Raw genomic sequence first — 18,401 nt, forward strand, 5'->3', positions numbered from 1 at the left:
CCTCAGACAGATGGGTGCTGTCAACAGTGTCCACAGGATATTGTATAGAATTACTGCAGCGTCCCCGGAACCACCCTCCACGACAAAGAATACACTCCTTAGAACATCAGAAGATCCTTCTCGAGGAGATCGCCATTCTGCTAGAAAAGGACGCGATAGAACTCGTCCCAGGACACCAGGTAAACAAGGGTATCTATTCAACTTACTTCCTTGTGCCAAAGAAAGATTTGACAATGCGCCCAGTATTGGACTTACGGCCTGCCAACAAGTATGTCAAGCCCCAAAAATTCCGTATGACCACGCTACAAGAGGTAATCCCCCTCTTAAAAAAAGGGGGATTACATGGCAACCTTGGATATGAAAGATGCTTATTTTCATATTTCCATGCTCCCAGCGCACAGAAAATACTTGCGCTTCAAGGTGGACAGTCGCCACTACCAATTCAAGGTACTGCCCTTCGGGATAGCTTCAGCACCAAGGGTATTCACCAAGGTACTGGCGGTGGCAGCTGCACATCTACGCAGGGAGGCAATCCCAGTGTACCCTTATCTGGACGACTGGCTCATAACGGGGGAAACCCCAGGAATTTGCAGATCAAACATTCAGAGGACTATCGACCTCCTCCACGAATTAGGCTTCTCTATCAACGAGAAAAAGTCAAGTCTGGTGCCAAGCACCTCAAAACAGTTCCTAGGAGCAATCCTAGATACTCAGAAAGGGTTGACCTTCCCCTCGGAAGAGAGAATTCGGAATATACTACTGCAAATTCCACATTATCAGTCAGGTCAACAAATAACGGTACGCAAAGCAATGCGGTTACTGGGCATGATGGCGTCATGCATTTACCTGGTCCCCCACGCGCGTCTGCGCATGCGTCCCATGCAGGAATGGTTGGCGAAACAGTGGTCTCAGGCAAGTGGTCAGTGGGACGATCTAGTGGTCGTTTCGCCAACACTCGTACAGAGCTTACACTGGTGGACAAGAGAGAATCTCGCAAGGGGAAAACCCTTTTACGATCCCGAAGTACAGGCAGTGGTGACTACAGATGCATGCCTGACTGGGTGGGGAGCTCACCATCTCCACCACACAGCTCAGGTTCTCTGGTCTCACTCAGTAGCCAAGAACCACATCAACCTGCTAGAGCTTCTGGCAGTGTTCCGAGCGCTTCGGGCGTTCGAGCCCCATCTGCTAAACTTGTCGGTGCAGATCTGGACGGACAGCACGACAGCCATGTTCTATCTGAACAAACAAGGAGGGACTCGTTCGCCAAATCTGTCCAAGCTTGCCCAGAAAATCTGGATATGGGCACTCAGACGGAACATCTTCCTGTCATCACAACATGTTCCAGGGGAGCTCAATTCCCTAGCGGATGCCCTAAGCAGAGACTCCCTCCCAGAAGAACACGAATGGGTCCTTCACAGGGATATCGTAGAAGATCTCTTCTCTCAGTGGGGTTTCCCCACTATAGACCTATTCGCCACAAGCGAAAACAAACAATGCCCAGGATTTGCATCCAGGTTCCCCCAGCTAGACTCCCAAGGGAACGCCCTGTGGATGAACTGGTCAGGGATGTTTGCGTACGCTTTTCCACCAACTCCTCTCATCAGGAAGGTGGTGTACAAGATGAACAAGGAATGGATGACGCTCATCCTAGTTGCTCCCATGTGGGCGAGACAACCATGGTTTCCACACCTACGCAGGATGGCGGTGTGCGAACCCATCAAACTCCCAGCCTGGTACAACCTACTGTCCCAGCAACAAGGTCAAACAGTGCACCAGGAACCCAACTCTATGAACCTGGCAGCATGGCTCCTGAAGTCATAGAGTTTGGGCATCTCAATTTACCACAGAGGTGTATGGACATCCTAAAAGAATCCAGGAAACCAAACACAAGGCACTGTTACTTTGACAAGTGGAAGAGATTCGTTATTTGGTGCCAGAATAAACAAATCAACCCAGTTGATTGCACTCCTTCCAACGTTGTAACATACATGCTCCACCTGCTGGACGCAGGTTTGGTTTTTAACTCTCTAAAGGTACACCTGGCAGCCCTCTCGGCTTACACCACATCCCATAACAAAGTATCGTGGTGGAAAGTACCAGTAGTTAAAGCCTTCATGGAAGGAGTAAAGAGACTGCACCCTCCTATTTCGAACCCACCGCCAGGATGGGACCTCAATGTGGTGCTAGCTAAGCTCATGGGCCCCCCTTTCGAACCCATGCATAAAAGTAGTCTCAAACACCTGACTTATAAAACTGCCTTCTTAGTAGCCATTACCTCTATAAGAAGGGTCAGTGAAATTCAGGCTCTGTCAGTGCAGGATCCTTTCTTTACTATCCACAAAGACAAACTGGTTTTACGCACACACCCTAGGTTCTCACCTAAATTTATATCTAAGTTCCATGTAAACCAGTCCATCGAGCTTCCGGCTTTCTTCCAGAACCCGCAAAGCTCAGCTGAGGTGAAACTACACACCCTTGATGTGCGTAGGGCGGTCCTCTACTATGTAAATAAAACCAGACCGCTAAGGAAAACAGATCAACTGTTTGTCTCCGTAGCTACAGGCAGAGAGGGGGATCGCGTCTCTAAAGGCGCGATCTCGAAGTGGATTATCAACTGTATACAGCTGTGTTACTCTCTTTCTGAAAAAACTCTGCCTTTTACGCCAAGGGCCCATTCTACTAGAGGCATTGGGGCCACTCTGGCTTTCATTGCAAATGTTCCCCTCGACACCATTTGCAAAGCAGCTACTTGGAGCTCTATTCACACTTTTACTCAGCATTACTGCATTGACACTCATTCCAAGACAGATACACAAGTGGGACAAGCGGTTCTAAGACACCTGTTTGCTCATGACCCTTCTCACATCCCACCTCCTTCTTCTGGTACTGCTCGCTAATCTATGCACAGCATGTGATCTAAGCAGATTCCACAAGCCTCAGAAGGGATACATTACTCACCGTAATCGTATTTCTGATGCTTGTATCTGCTTAGATTCACATGCGACCCACCCTTCCTCCCCTCCGAGAGAAGGCGCATGATTGCTTGTAGTCTTACCTTTCTGTCTATCTGCTTGGATTATCTGTACTCACGCTACTCCTCATGCTTCCTCATGTCAGAAAAAATACAATCTGAGGATCCTAGACGCGTGAGGGATCTTGGGTACAGTGGACGTCACACTAGGGATAGTATTACTGGCACGCCTGTGTCGACGCCCATTTTCGAGTTTAGAAAAACAAACTGTAATACTCCGCAGCTTCCACTAGATGTCGGCCTATGCACAGCATGTGAATCTAAGCAGATACAAGCATCAGAAATACGATTACGGTGAGTAATGTATCCCATATATATATATATATATATATATATATATATCAATTGTGAAAAGGTCAATTGTGACCCTTTAATATCGGTCAATTGTTCATTCAAACAATTGTAAACGAACAATTTGGTATATACCATCTGGAGCACTGACTCCAGTGCAATCAATCTCATCACTTTTGAATTATACCTATCAAAGCTGGGAAAGAATTGGGCCGGAACAAGGCAGAGCTGCGCTCTGGCAAATATTGTGTTGCCAGACGCCATTCCTTGGAGAACCATGGCCCATGCCCTCCCAAACTTGAGGAAGCTCTCTGCCCCCGACTCCCCAAGTCTGCTGAACGCTGTGCTTTTGCAATGCAATGCCTTAACAAGCTGCATCTGAAAGGTGTCCATTGCTTACTAGAACAGTCCACACCCAATGAATGAAATGGTCCAAAGCTGTATACATGTCTAGCGCTTTGCACACATTTTACTGTCATTTTGAATATTTTGACAGAGCAAATAACCATTACACAAAGTGTGCATTGCATGCTCAGAAGGAATGTACATTTGAATTAATATCAGACATGTTTGATAAATTAGCTGCCATTCTTATGTTCCTAAAATGCACTTCGTTTTTAGGCAAAGCAGCCAGCATCTGATATTAATGACACCCACTTTCAACACCTACCTCCACCCACACCACTGACATGTCCCTGCCCCCCGCTATCGCAACGGCCATTGAGCAGGCCGGGCGGGCTTTAGCCCCCCAAAAAAAGTTGGGACTGTTAGTCCCTTTAGAAATGGGAGGGAGTGATCAGAAATGAGAAGGGTGGATAATGTTGCATGTTTTATGAAATAATGACGATGGCTTTAAAACCCAAGGGGGATTTGTTAGGCTCACATAAATCTGCATGATGCTATTGTGACTTTGCAGGCATGATGGGGAGAATAAAACTAAAGCCATACATTTATTGCTCAATATATTTCTATGACAATATATAGTGCATAGTTAGTTTACAATGAAAGGCTAGTTTATTATGTAATGTGGTTTGCTTCCAAGCCATTGCTATAAAGTATTATTTAAGTACATGAAATGCAAAGCAAACCCTTAATAAACATCTATATCAACTAAGCCTGGGAAGATGTGCTCAGTTGCTTAAATTGTCTGCATCCCAGTTTCACCATTTAACCAAAGTGTCTGATCTTGGGCAAATCGTTTAAACAAACTGTCTTATCTGCAGCTCTGTAAGTGGTTCTGATTCACTTGAAAGATTATGTTAATATATCTTGATATTATTAAAAAAAAAAAATGCCTATGCTCCATATATAATATTAGCGCAATTTCAGTATTTTGCACCACAAAGTTATTTGCCACTTGGTCACTCGAACTCACCTCCATGGTGTGTCCAAGTATCAAAGACTAATTATGCTTCTTGTAATGTCCTTTTGTATGAAGTCACAGCTGTTGGTGCAATCCATATGCAAATTAGGAGGTTTGCATTTATTATGCTCGAGAGCGCTTGGAAGAGCTCTAATAGATAGGTTCCTGCATCTGTTATGATCCTGCAGTTTAACTTTTTTGGTATGTGTTAAAATGCCGTCAGCCACTAATGTAAAAACAAAAGTAGAATGGGGGCAGAGGTGGGTGGTTTGGGGGTGTGAATGAGAACGTATGGAATTGCGTGCACTTCATTTGTGGGAAAAAGCACTGTTGAGGACTTTTTTCGTGGCTCGCACCCCTTCCCTCTCCCCACTCCCCACTCTTGCAATGTTGGATACTTCCCTGCAACAGGGGCTGTGACTGAAGGAGGGCAATGGGCAGGCATGAAGGCACTCGCGCTGAAGGCAGAGCAGAATGATGCGCTTCGAGGCCTCTTAACACCCCCCACACTCCCGAAATGCTTTAGCACTTAATGCACACCTGGTTGGTTGGCATCTATCCAGTATCTATCCTTACAGCAGTAGTAACAGTAGATATTACATAGATGCCCTGACCCATGAGCATACATTTAGACACACTTGCACACACACTATACTAACTCTCAGCTAACAACATACACACACGAACACCACGGTCCCTCAGTCACAAGTCACTCATTCAATGTTTACATAGACATCAGACACTACACACGAAACATCAATTAACATACAAAAACGTTGCCCCAGCATTCATGACATGCAGACATAACATAACATTAACATAACGCTCGGCTCGCTGCTGACACTGCAGTGCTTACCTTCAGAAGAAGAGTTTTCTTCTGTCGGTCAGTCGGTTGGCACATGCCGAGTGGCAGCAGCAGCCTGTACATGGAGCTGCTCAGCACACAGACAGCAGCTGCCAGAGAAAGAGACGGCAGTCAGTGCACAGGCCAGGCTAACGTAGTTTTTAAATCTGGTGACCTGTTCTCCTAAAACAAACAAGGCACGGGTGCACGGCAAAAGAGATGGCCCGGCGCTTCTGTGCAGGCATGGTGGACCTGCATAGCAACCAACGCAGAGCGCGCCAGGCGTGCGCTCCAACTTCCAAACGAAAAAAGAAAAAGTGAGCTTATGTGAATAGGTTGTGAAATTTACCGGGATGGAAGAAAGCTGATGTCACAGGTGCCATACCTGAGAAACGGGGACTGTCTGCGATTGGACGAACAGAGTTCACGCAATTTCCATTTATAGAAAAGGCGGGGCGGGGGATGACCGCAATATATACTATCGCCACAAAAGGATAAAATAATTTAAGGTGTAGCTCTGATGTTGTCATTGTGGTCATATGCTGCGCAAAAGGTGACGAGTAGTTACGTTAGCTTTGCCTGAATTGTCTGCCAAATTTTGAGGGTTTTTCCTATGCTCAAATTTCACCTTAATGTCTCTTAAGGTTTTTTCCAGTGGAAAAAAATGAGAAAATATATAGCCTACTGCCATGTGGTATGGTTTCCAAGCACTGTAGGTTCAGTGGCCCCTGGATCATAGTCTGAGCAGACATGAACCGTGGAGCATCATATAGCATGAAGATCGTAGGTAAAATATACACAGCCACTCCATTATTGTGCATAGAAGAGCAGAGCAACACATGGCATGCAGTTTTGCAATCTAATTACGCGACAGTTAAACTATTAGCTGAGATGACTAGTGTAGTGACATTTAGAGGCCATAGCCTGAAATGTGTATGGTTGAGGCGTTGTTTCTGAAGACAGGGGCTATTTGATAGCTGGACCACATTTCTTTGTGGGACCTAGCTGTATTCTATGGAGCAAAGCACTAAAAGGTGAAATGTGGTAAACCCTGTAAACCCTGTGAACCTATCCCAGGACTGTGTAAAGTTGTGGGCCCTGCTATAAGTTACATGCAGAGCGCATGTACACTGAATGCGATGTAATCACATACAAAAAATCATGCACAGATGTTAATAGGTCAAAAGATACAGCAGCACACATTCAATTGTAATATTTATTTAATTGCTTATAGCGCAAACCTAGCTCAACAGAAGGGTGCCGGAATTGAGCTTCCATTTTATACAGTAGCGCAGTCCTGTTGGAGTGAGAGGGATATTTATTTGTGTGGTAGGTATTGTTGAACGAGGCACATTGTATGTGTTTTGCAGAACTGGATGATAGTGGGGGCATTTCAAGCCTCTTCCGGAATTGAGTTCCAGATAGTCGGGCCATGGCAGGGGAAGGATTGCTTGCAAGTCTTCTCCATGCGGGTTAGCTTTGACTCCAACAGTTTGATGTCTTTGCTACGTGAAGTGCATGAACTTCCAGGAGTGTGGAGTTTAGCGGGCAAGTATTTAGGTGTTCCATTTGAGATTGCTTTGTAAATGATGCATGCAGTTTTGAATAAGATCCCGATGAGAAAGGGGAGCCAGTGAAGCGTGCGCCGTGTTGGAGAGATACACCAAATTTGCGGGCACCTGTAATGCGGCAGGCCGCACTGTGGTGGGCTGCTTTGAGGGGGACCTGGTATGCGCCAGGAAGCAGAGGAAGAAGAGCATTTCCCCTATCGATTTCTAAGCTATTGATGGCTAAGACCACCTTGCAGCATTCATACGTGGTGGGGGGGGCGATGGGTTTGATTTTGAGGAGTGTGTGGATCTGAAGCCATGCAGTTTGTGCCTTTTTGGCTCTGTGCTTTTGGAAGTAAAGCCCCCTATCAACCATGAAGCCCAGGGATTTGGCAGAGTTTGACAGCTGAGGCGGGGAATCCTTCCAGGCACATGTTATTCATCCATTGTTGCACAAGTTCTTGTATGGTAGGGGGAACAGATGAGGATACATTTGATCTTGGTCCGGTTCAGTTTGCGATGAGTAATTAACATCCATTTTTGGATAGTAACCAGTCATTCGCAGAGGCCAGCAAGGTCCTGGGATGAGTGTCCAACATCCGATGTCCAACTGAGTGTCATCGGTATACTGATGGTTGTAAAGGAGAGTACCCAAAGGTTTCATGTATAGATTGAAGAGGATTGGTGAGAGAATGGAACATTGAGGGCCCCATACGTGACTGGGAGTCAGTTGGATCTGAAGGAGCCCATCTGTACGACCTGGTGCCTACCTGGTAAGTAAGATGCAAACCATTTTAGAATGGTCCCAGACAAGCCATCCTGTCAGCAAGAAGGGAGAGGAGTATTTGGTTATCAACTGTGTCGAAGTGTTAGGCTCACCTGGTTCCCACAGGGGCGTCGATCGGACCTGGACAGCTGCGGTCTCCACCAACGTGAAGTGTAGTGCAGAGATGACAGTCTGGACTGGCCCGCCTAATCTCGTCTGCTTGACCCGTAGAAGTATTCTCCTGCAAGTGGAGAAAGGGATTTAGCCCAGTGGATTTTAGTGATGGTCCCTCCCCACTGTTCTCGTTCTCCCCACTAGTCACCTCTGATATTCCCAATTAGTATCCTCACCTTATGTTTTTAAATGATGAGCTCTCCATCCTGCGTGGCATGCAGGGGCGCGTAGATACCAGTTACTTCACTGGTTTGGGGTACTGGAAGAGTTCCGGAGGAATATTGACTCCGGGGTTTATAAAGTTCAAAGAGTTCAATATGTCCAATGTTCACTCTTGCATCCCCTTGTTGAATTGCAGCAAAAAATATTGTCTGGAGGCTGCTGATGGCATTCAGGTAAGAGTCTGTATTACCCAACACTGTCCGGTAAAAGTTGTGTGAGTTTAACTTGTTGTTTTCTCTCCCTTTATAGATGCAGCATAAGAAGATGTGGCGTATTGAAGGGTAATGCCTCCGGTGGTAAATCAGGTAAGCCTGGTGGTAAAAGTGATTGTATTTGTCGGCTCTCTAGGCTCACCTTGTTATTCCTTTTGTTTTTCCCCAGGTATTGGAGTTCGCCGAAGAAAATGATGTAGGCACCGCCGAGTCGAAAGATGCCGTGGACTGGTGAGTATGGCGCGGCGCTGCACCTGGTGATGCAAAGCGTGCTGAAGTAATGTCCTTTCAGGCTCAGAGTCGTGCTAGATCCAGAATCGGGTAAGGAATTAAAATGTCTGTGATCTAACCTTTTCTCCTTCTTTCCCCTTTTTCTAGGAGCTCCGGATGCGAAGCGGGCGTGGCAGAAGATTGGATGCTGGCTTGCAGGCACGGTGAGCGTTACGCTGCAGAATGCAGAATAATGCAAATGTTGCTGGACGGGAGTGGTTTAAATAGCCTCAAAAGTAGTCCCAGGTAAGAAGTTCCTAGAACCACACCCAAGTAAAAAATAGTCCCTGTAGTAAAATAGTCCCCTCCAGGCTTCACGTTGGCTTGGATTCATTTGCAGCATGGTCTGCCTGAGGTAAGTAATGACTATGAGCCTGGCGCCTCAGGCGCCAGGACTGAACCCAGATAACCTGCTGAGGTTTTAATAAATGTCTGGATGCCTGCTTCCGGGGATGATGGGCTTGGTCCAGATGCCCGGGGGTAGGCATCATGACACGAAGGCAGCCGAGAGGTCTAAAAGGACTAGGACACGCAAGTCCCCAGTGTCAGTGATTTTGAGCCCATCGTCCACCACTTGGATGATTGCAGTCTCACTGCTGCCTTTGGGGTGGAAGCCAGACTGATAATCACAGAGGAGTTCAAGATGGTTGATTTTGGCAAGTAGTTTGGTCGCAGCTACTTTCTTTGTCAGCTTCCCAATGAATGGGAGGCTTGTGGTGGGTCTGCTGCTGGCCAAGTTGACTGGGTCGAGCAAGGTTTTTTTGAGAAGGGGTCGTATGAGACCTAGGTCTGGGCATGCACCTTCACTGAGGGAGACGTTCACAATACTGAGGAATGTGTTAAGTACTGGGCCAGTGAGTTGTTTAATGAGGGAGCCTGAGGGTAAGTCATCCTTGTAGGTAGGTGATTTGAGTGAATCAAGTATGTCTGAGAGATCCTTAGGAGAGATGAGGGCAGTGTTGAGAGGGGATGGATAGCAGGGCTCTGTCTGACGCTGTGGCATTTATGTGACCCCTGATTTTATAAATTGTGTTAATAAAGGTGTGTTTTTCATTGTATTTCTCTTGTGAAGCCTGCATCTCGGGAATCTGTGTGGCTTTGGAGCAGTGCTTGACTTCTTCGAATAAGGCTTTGCCCCTGTTAAAGGCTGCCTCAATGTCAAAGGTTTAGTAATCATACTTGCCTCAGAGATCATGTGTCTGCATTGGGTATGCAGGGATTTAAGGGATGGGAGATCCCCCTAGGTTGCAGTCCTTGCGCCACTGCTTTTTAAGGGATTTGATGGTCGCTTATTTTCTCTGGGCTTGGTTGTGTACCAGGGTGCTAATGCTTTGACTTTGGTGTGACTACATTTTAGAGGCACCTGGGCATCAGCATTGGCTCTTTCGTAGATTCACATGCTGTGAATTTTACCCGGCGTCAAGCTGGGAATCCTCAGTTACTTTGTTTGCATTGCATAAAGCAAAGAAGGTTCTCTTGTAAAGGCTGTCATGCTCTTTATGGGCGCTTTAGGTCCCAACCAATGGCACATCAAGTAGATGGACCCTCCTCCTCAACCTCTCCTCAGATTCTAACCGCATGTCATACTGATGGGAGTCCTTGAGTTTTTCTCCTCTGAGGAAATACTTTCAAAAGTTAAAAAGGTTAGATTTTGCTAAATATGAGTGAGAGTTTCTTCATTTTTGAAATTTCTACACAGCACAGATCTCTGAGGACAATCTACTGTTAAGTGGGAATGGAGAGCAAAACTAAGACATCGTTTTTAAGATCTGTGCTACCTGTGACCTTAATGATTTTGAATGAGACAAGCATTCTGACTGTATTTACTGCTTATATCCTAACCACACGGTGGAACAGTGTGACATCTGCAGGGGCTTTAATTCAAAGATCGACTTAAGCGGCTTGTCTGTTGGCTTAATGAGGGACATTACCTCTCTGAGTCGTAGTCAACCAGGAGTATGGCCATGTCCACAGAAAGACTGCCCTCCAAGGAAAGACGAGGTTGGAAGAAAGGCCATATAAGAAATATAGGCACCACCAGAAACACGTCTGCGAGCCATCGTCGCTACAGGAGGCCTCGTCGAGGGAAACTGGGTCCTTAATGCCTCAAGATCCCTTTGTTGTCGGGCAAGTGGTCGACGAAAAGCCCATCACCATCAAAGATATTGGTGAGCAAACCTAAAATTAAGGCAGTGAAGCCCTCAATAGCCTTGCTGACGAAGAGCCAATTAACTACTACCCTGTTGTGGAGTAACCAAGGCAAGACAAAAATGTCATCAACCCTGTTGCTGAGAAAACGCCGCAAGATGAAATCTCCATCAGGACAGCCTATGACTGGTCAGTCTGCGACAGCCGTGTCCAGTACACAATGGCCGTCTGTGACTTCGATGAGTAAAACGCTCGTCGAGTAAACTGCAGTTGACAGTAACACTGATCTTGTCGACGTCCTCGTAGAATAAACAGTCGATTACAGTCACATCAATGAGTATATTCACAACAGGTAAATCCTCTCGTACATCAGCACTGCAGGCTGACAAGCGTCCGCCTACGGCGGATACACCACTCAAACCGTCAACTAAGCAAAGGTAATCTTCAGTTCCGTCGACAGAGAAACAAACGCGTTCATCCACGGGCAGAAGCACTCCAGAGACCGGGGCTATTGCCCCAGGAAAATCAACAACTCAAGCAATGCCAGAAAGGGGAACACATCTCTCAGAGGTCAATCAAAAGGATGCAGGGCACCTGCTGGTGATTACTTTGCCGGTCTCTCCTGTTGCCTACTCTGAGATTATCTCGCAGGATATCTTGCAAAGTGAAATAAATACAGACTTTGAGGCACAGCAGGCGGGATAGCCACAGTTTTCCAATTCAGAAGACTGTGATTATGCGGGAGCCACAGCGAATGCCAATGTCTCCTAGAATACTGCCGAACCCGGGGAGAAACTATCCTCTCTTTAACCCTTCCAGAGAGCAACTAGGGCAAGGGTGCCCTGACGGAACATGCCAGCCAAGGCCAGGAACCAGCCTTGTGGGTATAGGGTTCCCGTTCGGAACACGCCAACCCTGCTGATTAACCCACAAGTGCTGCTGTCTCTGCAGGTCCTATCTTCCTGCTGAGGGTCATTGCACAGCTGGATGCTGCATTACCTCAACCACAGCTCCCACTGGAAAAGGGGGACATGGAGAGTGCACAGCAACGATCACCCACTCCCACTAGGGAAGGTTCGAGGTCTAGAATGAGGTCCAGATCAACATCAAGACTGAGGTTAAAGCTGGGACCACAGGGCACCCATTGCACACAGATCCCTCGACCCCTCTCTTTCAAATTCACTCGCCTCATAGGGTGCAGGAACAAGAGGATGGAGAAAAAAAAGTCTATGGTCCACTCTGAATTATTTTGCAAAGTTTGGTGAGGATTCATCCGGGGGGGGGGGGAGTTATAGGGGGAGGTTCCCAAAATTTCAGTTTTTTCTCATAGACTGAATGGGAAAAATGTTTTGCTCATGCCTACAGACCAAACTGCTGGACGGATTTTCACCAAATTTGGACCAGGAGCAGCGGCTTGGTCCCGAAAGCGTGCTTTTGCAAATTTGGTGAACATCCGTCCAGTAGTTTTTTTTTTAAATGACCAAAAAGTAGGTAAAAAAAATTAGTGATATCTGTGTTTGCTTCGCGGACACACTTCCCTGTTCGCTCCGGACCAAGCGGACAGGACGGTGATTGGGCAAGCAGCTTGCGTGATGTCCGCGGACATCTGACGTGCTCTCTCATTGGATGCGGTGAAAGCGTGCAGTGCGTCTGGCTTCAGAGATGCCCGCCATCTTTCTTTCCCGCATGAGAGGCTTTGTCAGGTCAGCAGGAGCGTGTCTGTCTCCTGTTCCTCCCACCCCCACTCAAGCCCCGTGTCTGCCCCACCCCCCGCTCATGCCCCGTGTGTCCTTCCTGTCCCCCCACCCATGCTCCGTGTCTCCCCTGTTCCTCCAGCCCCCCGCTCACGCCATCGCACACGGTGGCCAGCGGAGGGCCGAGGAGCGGGATCTGCCACACAAACTCATGTCTCCTGACGTACAAACCCCCCCTCTCATGCCCCGTGTCGCTCTCCCTCCCCCCATCCCCCGCTCATGCCCCGTGTGTCTCTCTCCCTCCCCCCACCCTCCGCGCATGCCCCGTGTGTCTCTTCCCTCCCCCCCACCCTCCGCTCATGCCCCGTGTGTCTCTTCCCCCCCCACCCTCCGCTCATGCCCCGTGTGTCTCTTCCCTCCACCCACCCTCCGCTCATGCCCCGTGTGTCTCTTCCCTCCCCCCCACCCTCCGCTCATGCCCCGTGTGTCTCTTCCCTCCCCCCCCACCCTCCGCTCATGCCCCGTGTGTCTCTTCCCTCCCCCCCACCCTCCGCTCATGCCCCGTGTGTCTCATCCCTCCCCCCACCCTCCGCTCGTGCCCCGTGAGTCTCATCCCTCCCCCCACCCTCCGCTCATGCCCCGTGTGTCTCATCCCTCCCCCCACCACCCGCTCATGCCCCGTGTCTCTCCCCTCCCCCACCCCCTGATCATGCCCCGTTTGTCTCTTTGATGTCGTGGGTGTTAGTCTTAGCAGTGCACGGTGGTGGCGCGAGTTATGGTTGCTTAGCTCACCATAAATGGCGAATTTCAAGGGTTTTTCGGTTTTACTTGGAATCATAATGTCCCTTTAACAAAGTTTTTTCACTGAATTTCATAGGTTTTTAGTAGCGCAACTTAACCATAACGTCACTTTAACAAAGTTTTTTTACTGAATATATATATATTTAATATTTTCCGTATTATGGTTGCAGTGAAATGTACCACTCTGAAATTTGCTTCGGGAAATTGACTGGGTACCCAGAAAAGCTGCAAACCTTAATATTGGTTCATAGCTTTTCTGATATTTGGGGGTGAATTGCAAACATTGAAGACACTGTATAAGTGGCTCTTAATATGCTCTAGAGGGGCGTACCCTTCGGACCAGTGATGCCCACCTGTGGGTGCATGGACTCTGATGGCGGAATCTTGTTAGAAATCACTTTGCTAGTAGAGTAACTCCACAACCTTCAACAAGAACTCATGTCGGTTCCCCTGTGTGATGTAAAGCACATTGCCCCGAGGAAGGCTGGGTAAACAAATACAAGGACCCATACAGCCGAAAGTCGAGTTCTTGTTTATGGTCTATGTTTTAGAAGTGATCAATATTTATTTGTATTGGTTTCATCTGTCTTTCTGTCACTTGTCTTTGTCACAAGCGGGAGAAAAGCATTTGCCCTTTATGGTATTGGAATACGTTTGTTTTTATTGCATGCATTGTCACTTTAGTAAGAATGCTAGGATGTTTGGTTGCATCAATCCTTTCTTGATAAAATATGTTTTACAATAAATACAATGTTCATGTTTCAAAATAAATAATATTTCTACATGTTTACTGAATGGTTTAGAAATTGATTTTTCTTGTTAAACTCACTAGATTGTAGATAGGACCCTTTTTTGTTAGAAGTGGAAGTTGAGCAGATCATGATCTGCATTTTAACGTTCGATTTTAAGCGATTGGCATACATCAAGATACTAACCTGCTTTAGACACTCTTTGAAGCGTTCGGTACAATCTTATCAGTTGGGTATCGTCTGCATCAATGTAAAACGTGGCCTCGTAGAGTCAATGATATCTGCCAGAGGTTTCATGTACAGTTTAAAGATCAGTGCAAAACTTTGTGAATTGGGCCCATTGTTTCAGAGGTGTATTTGATTTAGTGCAAAACGTTATAATTTAGGCCAATTTTTCATTATCTCCAGCTTTTCCAATTTAAAAGCAGTTGTAGCATGTCCAAAATCCTGGCTGTATGCTTTGACCCGGTTGCTGAGCATGCTCTTTATGAAGGCCACTGCAGATTCTATAGTTCTAGTAGGGATATCACCTCACCTGTGCCGGCCACTCTTTTATAATGATTAAGTCCTGGTAGAGCCATGTAAGTCGAAGCTCCTTTAGTTCATGCCACTTTCGTGCGCTGCAGCTGTTGAGGAACGCACATTGATAGAAATAATGCACGTAGCTAAGATTTCTTTCATTTCTTTTTCCAGGACCAGAACACTTTTGGTAGCGAGGCCGCCTCTGCCTACCGCAGCCTGACGCACGAGGAGGTAGTGAAAGAGCTGCTCAAGCACAAAGAGCTGCTGAGGAAGAAGGACACGCACATCCGAGAGCTAGAGGATTATATTGACGATCTCCTGGTGCGCGTCATGGAAGAGACACCTGGAATCCTACGCGTGCCCTATGAGCGGGCTCGCCGAGCGGGCAAGTTCTCCAAAAGCTAATGGCTGCTGATCCTTCTACCACTCCTCCAGTATCCCCCGTGACTCCTCTTCTGACAGTTTTCATTAGGGCTATTGTCAGGTTTCTCTCTGGCAGAATCTGGTGTGTATTTGGAAGCGTTCCCAGATCGGTCCAGGCAGGTGAACTGTGGGGCCGAGGACATGAATAAAATGTCAACTATAGCATGTGCCAGAGGAGCCTCCAGCGGGACTCGGTGCATATGGTACAAATATAACATGGCACTGTAGGACTGGTAGAGACATGCGTGGTCCCACCAGAATGTGACATCTACTGTCTTAGACTTTGCGTCCAGATCGGTCTCCGCTCTGATGGCATATCTTATTTTAGTTGCTAAATTTTAATGACAAACCTCTAACCAAATATTCTCTCCAACTGAGTCGACCAAAATGTAAGTGAGAGTTGGTACGGAGGTCGCAGAGTCATGGTACGAGAACAAACGGGGGATGAGAGACAGCAGTTGAAATGTTGGTGGCAGGTGGCATCGACGTTGTACTTGCAATGACTAAGTACAACCCATCTTAAAATCTGCAACTCGGGTCAATAGGCCACTGATATGGGCAGCCTCAGTGCCACCCGGTATGATTTGGCTGGGCAGAAATGAGCGGGCTTCTGGGTTTCCGCCACAGTATGTGCGCCTGTTACCGGCTGCTGCTGTACTTGGGATGTTTTTGATGGAATTAATTATTTATAAGAGTTACTGATTGTATGACTGCATGGATAATCACAGGGGGTCGTAAGTGTGATTTTTTTTTTTCTTTTTTATTGTTCTGCACTGTTCTTGTTGGTTCAGATGGACATTGCCTGTACACGGTCATGTTTTAGTGTCATCCGTTACATCCAGTAGTGCTTGCAGGGTCCAACCTCGCTGCAGGACTCTGTGGCCTAGGCAGCTTCTGACCCCACCTCGGAGGTTAGCTGTCAGAAGGTCTGTGTGGTCTTGTGCCGGGGGACAGAGAAGGCAAGGCTGGCATGGTGGAGTGCAGGGCTGGGTGCAGAGGGCACACTGTGAGAGTCCCACTGCAGAACTGCCAGCCCTAATGGTTCAGTGACGGCACATCGGTACGGTCTTGTGGATCCAGGTACGTGTTATTCCACTGATGACCTAGTGTCTTTCATGTGTGGACTATCTCCACCACCCAACTCTTGGCATTCCCGGGAGGGTACTATGACATGAAAATAGCAGCTGCGGCGAAATCCTGTGCAGTGTGCCCGCAATACTTTAATACTGCAAAAGACGTTATGAAAGGGTTGAACTCTAGGGTGCTGCTAATTGAGGGTTTGCAATGTTTTTCTTTGTCCTGAGCCTTCTTGGTACATACCAAAATGAATGTTTCCTATGCCAGCAGAAGTCTGCCAACCCACCTGCTGATCAGCTCCTGGTTGATTCCCCAGTGGTACCAAGGTAGACCCATTCCACGTTTGAAGAGCAGGTGGCCCCTTTCTCTGCTTCCCAACCAGAAAAGGTCCAACAGGACAGTTTTGTGGCCTTCTCGTGTCTTTGTGATTTTTCTTCCAGCGCTTCCCTCTCTGGAGTGCATAGCTTAGTGTAGGTTGGAAAGTGTGCATCTTCGATTCAGGACACCTACACCCCAGTATTGAAAAGGATCTTCCCCTGGGATCGTTTGTTAGTTGTTTGTGATGTGATCGTGTTTCATGTGTATCTGCATTGGCCCTGTGTATTTATTCTAAAGCACATTTTCTAGCAGACCTCTTAAGTAAACCAAAAACCTCTTTGCTCCAGTCTTCAACACCTGAAACTACTACACTCTTCCTCTGCTGCCTCTAGTCCTTTCTTATGCTGCTGGCAATCCTACATCCTCTAGTGCTGCTATCCGTTCCTTCTGCTGCTGTGCTTTTGCGGTCACATCTTCTCCATCTGTTGCTGCCGGCCTTCTCTCTGGTCCCAACATCTCTCCCTACATCTCCTGCCAGCCCTTCTGCTGCTGCCTGTGATTCACCCTGTTTTTGCTGTCCCTTCCCCCTGGTGCTGTAAAACATTTCTTCTGCTCCCAGTCCTTCCTCCTCCTCCTTGTCTACAAGCATTTCCTCTTGCTGCTGATGCTGCCTGCACACCCTCCTGTTGTTGCTACTCCTCCTCCCCACTTCCGGCCACCAGTATGTTCTCATGACGATTCCTTGCCTCCCTTTTGCTGGTGCCAGCCGTTCCACTAAGAGTGTGCACTTGGCTTGCTGCTGCTAACCTTCTCGATTCCTTTCTCCTGCCAGCCCATCCTCCTCTTGCTAACTCTATTAGCGGCTCCCAGAGCCCCTTCTTCTGTGAGCTCTACCTTCTGCGGATACCAGCCTTCTTTCTACTGCCATCCCTCTTCCCCTGCCTGCCCATCCACCTCAAGCCTTCTCCTGCAGTCCTTCCTCGTGTTGCCTCTGGTCCTTCCCCCGTGTTGCCTCTAGTCCTTCCTCATGTTCCCGCTAGTCCTTCCTCTTGTTGTCTCTAGTCCTTCCTCGTGTTGCCTCTAGGCCCCGCTGCCAGCCCTTCCCTTTTCTGCCTCTGCTGGCCCTTCCCTTTTCTGCCTCTGATAGCTCTTCCTTTTTCTGCCTCTGCTAGCCCTTCCTTTTTCTGCCTCTGCTAGCCCTTCCTTTTTCTGCCTCTGCTAGCCCTTCCTTTTTCTGCCTCTGCTAGCCCTTCCCTTTTCTGCTGCTGCTAGCCCTTACTTGTGCTGCTGAGCTCTGCTAGGTCTTCCCAACTAAATGCTGCCTTTTGCAATACATTGTTGTTTCCTTGTACGAGTAATCTTTGGTCCTATGCATGGTGAACTTCATCCAAGGAAACCCCAGGTACCAGCTGTTACATGTCCTTGTATGCAGGCTGCTCTTTGTACAGATATGTCTTCCAATCAATAAAACTGACAACCCTTCCCACGACAACCTAATGAATTAAAGAGCCACTCTAGGCTGCTCAGCGGTTTTTAAGAAGCTTTGTTTTCCATGTGTTTTTGTGTGTGCAATAACAACATTTTCTTGTGCTATGTCCCTTGAGCAATGTGTGGCAGTGCAACACGTTCCCTGGACTAACCATTAGCAGACCTGCATGCGTGCACCGGGATGGACACGTGGTGACGTGCACAAGTGTCACAGCGTCAATAAAAGGCGTTTATTAGTGGCAGAGATGCTAGAGATTGTGTGGGGGTGCCACATCTAATCTCTGATGTTCCTGTACCATAGTGTAGTTCCAGACATACTGTCACATGCTGATAAGGCCCGTCCTCCAAGAGGCTCGAAAATCCTGGCCCCACAACGTCATAAGCAAGGTAGGAAATAACACAATATAGCCTTCACCCTGTTATACTTGCAGTGAAAGCCTTGTCCTGGTCCTAAC

The 18,401-nt window shown here is 47.6% G+C and overlaps 1 protein-coding gene across 1 annotated transcript in view; it reads left to right on the plus strand.

Moving 5' to 3' along the window:
• RAB11FIP2 (RAB11 family interacting protein 2) overlaps positions 1 to 17,998 on the plus strand; it is a 281,486-nt gene extending 263,488 nt beyond the window's left edge. Inside the window, exon 5 of the mRNA XM_069611907.1 lies at positions 14,812 to 17,998. Within this exon, the coding sequence (XP_069468008.1) occupies positions 14,812 to 15,045 (234 nt within the window). The 3' untranslated portion in view covers positions 15,046 to 17,998. The remainder of the gene's footprint in view (positions 1 to 14,811) is intronic.
• The last annotated feature ends 403 nt before the right edge of the window (positions 17,999 to 18,401 follow it).

This window comes from Ambystoma mexicanum, chromosome 8 (assembly GCF_040938575.1).
Source record: "Ambystoma mexicanum isolate Mex_15411 chromosome 8, UKY_AmexF1_1, whole genome shotgun sequence".
Lineage (NCBI taxonomy): Eukaryota > Metazoa > Chordata > Amphibia > Caudata > Ambystomatidae > Ambystoma > Ambystoma mexicanum.